The following is a 7,439-nucleotide window of genomic DNA, read 5'->3' on the forward strand; positions in this document are numbered from 1 at the left end:
ACTTTTTGATGACTGTAGTAGTCTCTGCATGTTTCTCCTGTTTGTAGAAGAGCATCAAACTAGCTGGTAGCCCATCTCACACCGCTGTAGCAATCCTATACTGCCCTCGTGCGGTTAGGAGCTGAATTGCATGTCAAATAAAGGGGGGGAAATAAGACGGCAAATAGTAATAGTCGCATTAAAAAAAAAAAAAGATTTTTCAAAATGAAACGACTACTCGAAAATTCGAAAATCGTGACCCATCCCTACTTAGAACTACTGTGAACTAAGTGACAGATTTTTATAACAAAGTCAACAGACCTTTTTGGCCAATTCACAGGCTTTATCTGGGGAGTTGAGAATCTCATAGTAGAAGACGGAGAAGTTAAGTGCCAAGCCCAAGCGGATAGGGTGTGTGGGGTCCATATCAGTCTTGCTGATCTCGAACGCTTCCCCGTATGCCATCTGTGAGTTCTCTATGGTCTCTGGAGACAAAGGAATCAAACAGAATTGTCAATCTATGTATGTATTAGGGGTGTAACGATCAATCGATCTGGATCGATATATGGAATATAATACAATTAATCTTATTTCTACACTTCTCAAAAAAATTAAGGGAATGCTTAAATCACACATCAGATCTTGATGGACACATTTTTCAAGTTGAAATTCTTTACTAATGTACATTGTTTAATTTGTTGAGAACAAAATGATGTAACAACAGTCAACGGAAAGTCAAATCCTCAACCTATTGAGGGCTGGATTCAAAATCACAACAAAAGTGAAATCACAGGCTGATCCAACTTGTGTGATTTTAATCACAGCAACTCGTTATGTGACTCAGGAGTGTGTGTGGCCCTGATTGCCTGTATGCACTCCTGACAACGTCTGGGCATGCTCCTGACGAGTTGGCAGATGGTGTCTTGGGGGCTCTCCTCCCAGACCTGGACCAGGGCATCAGTGAGCTCCTGGACAGCCTGCAGCGGTACTTGGCGCCATTGGATGCACCAATACATAATGTCCCATAGGTGCTCAATTCGATTCAGGTCAGAGAAATGAGAGGGCCAGTAAAGGACATCAATGCCTTCGTCATCCAGGAACTGTCTACACACTCTGGTCACATGAGGCTGGGCATTGTACTGCACCAGGATGAACCCTGGGCCCACTGCACCAGCGTAAGGTCTGACAATTGCTCTGAGGGTTCCATCCCGGTACAGTGTATCGTTGGCTATGATATAGAGGTCTGTGAGACCCTCCAAGGATATGCCTCCCCAAAGCACCCACTGCCTAACCGGTCACATATGCTTAGCGTGAACCTGCTCTCATCTGTGAAGAGAACAGGGCGCCAGTGGCAGACCTACCAATTCAGGTGTTCTCTGGCAAATGCCAATTGAGCTGCACAGTGCTGGGCTGTAAGCACAGGTCCCACTAGAGGACATTAGGCCCTCATGCCACCCTCATGGACTCTGTTTCTGACAGTTCGGTCAGAAACATGCATATCAGTAGCCTGCTGGAGGTCATTTTGTAGGGCTGTGGCAGTGCTCTTCTGGTTCCTCCTCACACAAAAGAGCAGATACCAGTCCTGCTGCTGGGTTGATGCCCTTCTATGGCCCTGTCCAGCTCTCCTCGTGTAATGGCTGGTCTCCTGGTATCTCCTCCATGCTCTTGAGACTGTGCTGGGAGACAGCAAATCTTCTTGCGACCACACATATGGATGTGCCATCCTGGAGGACATGGACTACTTGTGCAACCTGATTGGGCTGTAGGTGCCGCCTCATGCTACCAGTAGTGACAAGGACACTAGCAGAACACAAATTACAGAAGAAGTCAGGAAGGATAAGGAGAGAGCAACTGCCTGTGGTCGCCACATGCAAAGCCATTCCCTTTTATGGGGTTGTCTCCATTGCACCTGCAGTCACTTTAATTTGCACCAAAGCAGGTAAAACTGATTCACAATCACTTGTGCTTCCTAAATGGACATATTGATATCCCTGAAGTTTAACTGACTTGGAGTTCAACTGTGACCATTAAGTGTTCGTACCAGGATGAAATACTCATAGCAATTGCAGACCTTACCCTGGTGCAGTGGGCCCTGGGTTTCTCCTGGTGCAGGACAATGCCCGGTCTTATGTGGCAAGAGTGTATAGGCAGTTCCTGGATGACGAAGGCATTGATGCCATTGACTGGCTCTCTCGTTCCCCTGACCTAAATCCAGTTGAGCGCCTATGGGAAGTTATGTATTGTTGCATCTGACGCCACCAAGTACTGCTGCAGGCTGTCCAGTAGCACACTGATGCCTTGATCCAGGTCTGGGGTTAACGATCCCCCAGGACACCATCTGCCAACTCAGCAGGAGCATGCCCAGACATACATGCACGTGGGGGCCCTACACACTAATAGTTACATTATGAACTGCTGTGAAAAAATTCACTCAAGTTGGATCAGCCTGTGATTCCAATATTTTGCTTTGATTTTCAGTGTGTTTTTGAATCCAGCCCTCAATGGGTTGATGATTTTAGTTTCCGTTGACCATTTTTACATCTTTTTGTTCTCAACAAAGCTTTAAAGACAACAGGGAATCTCAAAGACTCCCAACTACAACATACACTTCACACAAAGAAGTAAATCACAAAACAAGGCAAAACAACACAGTCGTTGAAAACATAATGAAGGCCTTTCTTCCAGGAGGAAGTGGCTTTCTAAATAAAATAAATATAAAACTGTGAACTCACTTTGTTTATCCTCTCCACTGGCAACTTCAGCAAGGTATCTATAGTAGTCCCCCTTCATCTTTAGATAGAAGACTTTGCTTTCAGGGTTTTTAGCGTTTACAATTAAATAATTGTCCAGCAGTTTCTGTGAAGACAGAAAATGTCAGATTAATTTTATTAGATGCACTAAACAAATACTGAACAGATGAAGTGAAAGACTCAACACACTGAGACATGTGACTGAAAGATTAAGAGTCAAATCTGAAGGATGATGTTAGCAAAATTATTCAAACAGCAGACGCACTATATTTGAAGAGTTATATCACCACTGGTGCCAAATTAGGCACAAATTGTTGTGTGAGCACAAACACATCCACATCTCATGTTACAACCCTAAAAATAGGTGGGGCTCAACCACTGTAAGAGTCCCATCAGCCTCCATCCACCAGAGAGCACTACTCCCTTTGCCCTTCATAGCTGCACAGCGCAATGATCAATAAGTGCAGTTCTAGTCCATCAGCAGTAAGTGCATGTGCTCACCTAATGTCATTTAGAAGAAACATTTTGCTCTGTGTCAGTTTCAGCTACAGTATCTCCAAATGTGTCTAGAACCAGGCCAGGCATCTGTTCTGTCCCCAGCTGTCCTCTGCCCCAGATTTTACACTCTTTCTATGAGCACTCCTCCTCCTGTCTTATTGCTGACACCACTCTTACTGCTGATTTTAACTAGGCGTAACTATTTCATTCCCTGCTGAAATTTATTCACAAATTAGGAAAGTCTAGGGTAAGATACAAGCACTGTCTGTGTTGCGTTATTGTTATGCAATTAAAACCGCAAGACTTTAAAAAAGGACTATGCTTACAGCGTGTACATTCAAAAGCCAAAGGCAGCTCCATATCTGGCTGTCAAGCAGGATCTGCCTCCATCTAGTCTAAATGGTGCAGAAATAAGAGCTAACAGCTAGATTTTTTTTAAGTTCAGATGTTCAATGACAAGTTTACAACTTCAACTGCCTGCTCATTTTCCATTAGATCACCCAGTTGAAGTTAAATATTAATTTTAACGACTTTGGATTGTTAACAAATTAAACCTTCGCACTGAAAAGGCATGGTAGCTTAAAACAGATACAGGATTTTAAAAAAAAGAACATAGTAATTGTAGTAAAATAAGTGGTAATACAGGTAAGAAATTAAAACTGTTAAAAATCACATCCTGTGATTACACTCTTAGCCAAGTCATCCGTCTTTGAATGGACATGAGAAGATTACCAGGGCTAATCTGTGTCGGTGAAACCGTGGTTCAAGCTCAAATTAAACGACTTAGAGAACAGATTAACTGTTCACTCTGAATGAGTTGCTTGCCAATACCTCAACCCTAAGGACAGTCCTGACTATGATGCAATATGGTGTATAAAACAGATATAGGCATCGTCTTGCCTTTCACTTGAAAACATTTTTATTTAAGTCAAAGAAAAGAGCTTTGCTTCCAAACCCTGGGATAAAGACGCTGCCCTTGTCTGAGCCAAACCCACCCCAGCAGCCACTCCCCAGTCATTTACTGACACAAAGATTGGCTCAGCTGAAACATGCGCATGTCTCAAGTGCTACGCATTTCTCTTTCACTGCATGCTCTGCACAATAGACAAGAAGAGGAGTAGCCTCGCTCTCAGTGCTTTCACACAAAGCTCTTATATCAGTCACCAGTGCTGACAAGAAAGCACAAACTGTGTTGCTGGATAAAAGCCTGACTAGTTTTGTGTGCGAGTGCCTTTACATGTCAGGATCTGATACATTCTTTCCTAACATGGACTAATTCCTCATTATCAATTTAATTAGCGCACTACAATTAGCTGTGAGGTGGGTTTTCTTTTTCCTACTCAGCAAAGGTAATGACTAGACACCAAGATGACTGAGCAAGAAAAACATGTGGCAGTCTTTATGACAACTTCGACAAGAGGTCGATTTTGAAATGTCCCACCACTGGTATACCAGACAAGCCTACACTGGAAATCCAGTTGGAAGAACCTGATTCACATCCTGTGTGGAAACTGAAGCCCAAACATCCCCAAGCCCCTGCTACCACCCAACTGAGACCTGCTTTTAGCTGAGACGAAAGTCCGTCTGGTTGCACAGTCTGCTGTGCAGGAAATCAAGAGGGGCACACAAGCAGCTTGCTTGTCTATTGCGGTCTCTGTGCTTCTGCCTTTGTGGGTGCATAACTAAACTGTCAGGCTTCTGCAGACAAGTTAGGGCATGAGGACTGACACACCCTCCTCTGCTGACAAAGTACCCTCAGTAAACACTTACAATCAGAGATACTGGAAGCTGCTTTCCAGCTGTGGAGGTGCATATTCTCAGCAAACGCACATGGAAAGCTGGTTAAAAAATGAATGGCCCCTGCAGCTTTGCAGTGCATTTTTACAGACAGCAGCTCAGGGAAATTATCTCAATCTTACAGCTAAGCTTCCACCCAGATCTCCTCTTATCCATTATCAAGGCAGGCTGGAAATAATGCAAAGCACCAATCTGTGCTGTCGCATTAGATAAAACAAGAGTACACCACCAGCGAATATTCCAGTAAAAAGCTAAGCCTTTAAATGTGCATTTAGCTCAACCGTCAAGCACAGCCTTATTGATTTCAATAAGTGGCTCTGCAGGAGGGTGTCATTTTTGATGATCTGTACAAATTGGTCTAAAGGGAGTGTATGAGTCATTTAGACATGTAAATTCTTGCACTTGGCTAACTTCATTAGGCATCTATCTGCCAGATGGGACTACATGAAAGCCGAACATAGCACAGAGTAATATAGAGCATATCTTTCCCGTGTGTACCCTTAGTTCTCCACCCATTCAGACACACCTTGCTGGTGTAGTCACTATGACCTTTTATCAGTTCACGCCTTCACAAGGTTTTAAGCCTATTGTTTCAACTCTCGATTCCCAAAAGGCAGGAACAGTGGGAGGACTACATAATGCATCCTTGTCCTCTCCAGTCACAGGAAACAGGGCAGATGCCATTTCACATACATTATTGGGCTAAAATTATCATGGGTCACTTTAAATTTTGTGACTACAAATGTCATGAAGTCAGACAGCTGTGAATGACTTAATGCAAACACTTTGTTGAACTCATATAATTTCTTCCACCAATTTCTAAATGTATCACCAAATTGCAAAGCTACACAAGACTCTTAAAATGTGCTATTGCTCTGCTTTGAGAGTATTGTGTCCAGGATGGCATCTATCTCACATACAGTTCAAACAAATCTGGGTTAAATAGGATACTTTACCAAAACGTTATTGCAGATTTCTTGCAGCTCCTTCTCCACCTCCGCCTTATACTCCTTGACTATATCCTGCTTCTTCTCACAACTCTTCAGTCCAACACTGGACAAAACCCTCCATGAGGACCGCCTTGCCCCAACCACGTTTTTGTAGGCGACAGATAGCAAGTTCCTCTCCTCGTTGGACAGCTCGTCTCCGTTCTCTGTAACAACCTTCATGTTTTCTGCCATGTCTTCGTAACGCTCAGCCTGCTCCGCCAGCTTGGCCTTCTGAATAGAATCCGCTCTATCCATAGTTTGTGTATATTTTGGGGGGACTGATAAATTGGAAATCCGGGGGTATGTAGCTGACAATCAGGGAACTGGTGGTGCGTTGAAGAATCGGTGTAGCAAGCGATCGACGATGTTATTCCCCACAGCAACGTTACAATCTGCGAAAAGCAGGAGAAAGTCAGTAAATGTCGTTAACGTTATACTTACTGCAAAATAGGCCGTCGGTCATCATGACATGAAAGAACATGCATCCGCCTGATGTGAGCTGGAAAGCGGCACTATCTCGCTAGGTAACAGCAGTCGTTAAAACAACGTTAACCGCTTAAGCGAAAAAATAAAAAAAACCCGTTTCCAGAGACATTAACCTTCAATTACAAGCCCGTTTTCACCACCTAACTGATGTCCAATAATATGAAGTGTAAAACGAACCGTCTTAATAAGCAGTGTCTAAACCGAGGCTGGCTACGACCATCGGAAGCATAGATGTGCTGGCAAGCTCGTTACGCACGGCAACCCGCCACAAAGCTGTCTGGTGCAGCTAGCTAGCAAGTTAGCAAAAGCTAGTTGCCGTTAGCTACAACGGCCACTCCTTTCAATAAAAAATGTCACGCTAGCGGTATCTTTACTTACAAAAACGCAAAACAAACCACGCGCTCTCAGTCCAGCAACCAACCTGTTATAATATACTTAGAGGTAAGACAAAAAAAGTACTCATCGTTTCTGACCTGCGGAGGTCCAAATTCGCTCCACAAATTGATCCGATTTGAGAGGTTGGTCAGGGAGGCAAAGAAAGGCAGTAGCAGTGAAAATGCGACTGAACTTGCTAAAATGGGGTGGGTCATCTAAATGTCGACGCTCCAATCATAAATCGTACTCTCACTTGATTGACAGGTCGATTGAGCAGTGTAAACCAATAGTTGTCTAGCGCGGGGGAAAGAGGCGGTCCTCCCGGGATAGTTTGCCAGACCGGAACGCTGCAGCGGCTGGGGCCACGGGGTTTCCTCCAATTAGAGCAAGGGATGAAGACGTCATCGCATTGCCATGGAGATGCTCCATCCAATCACTCCCTGCTTTCACACGCAGTAGGCACTGTAGGCGGGTGTGGCACTCAGTAGACATTTATCTGTCTTAAATGTTTATTCAGGGATTATCTGGCGATGTTTTATACTTTTCATAATGTCAAAAAAATCTC

General features: G+C 44.0%; 1 protein-coding gene across 1 annotated transcript in view; it reads right to left on the minus strand.

The window, feature by feature from the left end:
- Positions 1 to 7,103, minus strand: part of LOC126400617 (14-3-3 protein beta/alpha-like) — a 10,206-nt gene extending 3,103 nt beyond the window's left edge. Inside the window, exons 1-4 of the mRNA XM_050061475.1 lie at positions 6,973 to 7,103; positions 5,981 to 6,405; positions 2,712 to 2,835; positions 301 to 464 (exon numbers count right to left, since the gene is read on the minus strand). Of these exons, the coding sequence (XP_049917432.1) occupies positions 301 to 464; positions 2,712 to 2,835; positions 5,981 to 6,268 (576 nt within the window). The 5' untranslated portion in view covers positions 6,269 to 6,405; positions 6,973 to 7,103. The remainder of the gene's footprint in view (positions 1 to 300; positions 465 to 2,711; positions 2,836 to 5,980; positions 6,406 to 6,972) is intronic.
- Between the last annotated feature and the right edge of the window lie 336 nt (positions 7,104 to 7,439).

This window comes from Epinephelus moara, chromosome 14 (assembly GCF_006386435.1).
Source record: "Epinephelus moara isolate mb chromosome 14, YSFRI_EMoa_1.0, whole genome shotgun sequence".
In the NCBI taxonomy this organism is placed as follows: Eukaryota; Metazoa; Chordata; class Actinopteri; order Perciformes; family Serranidae; genus Epinephelus; species Epinephelus moara.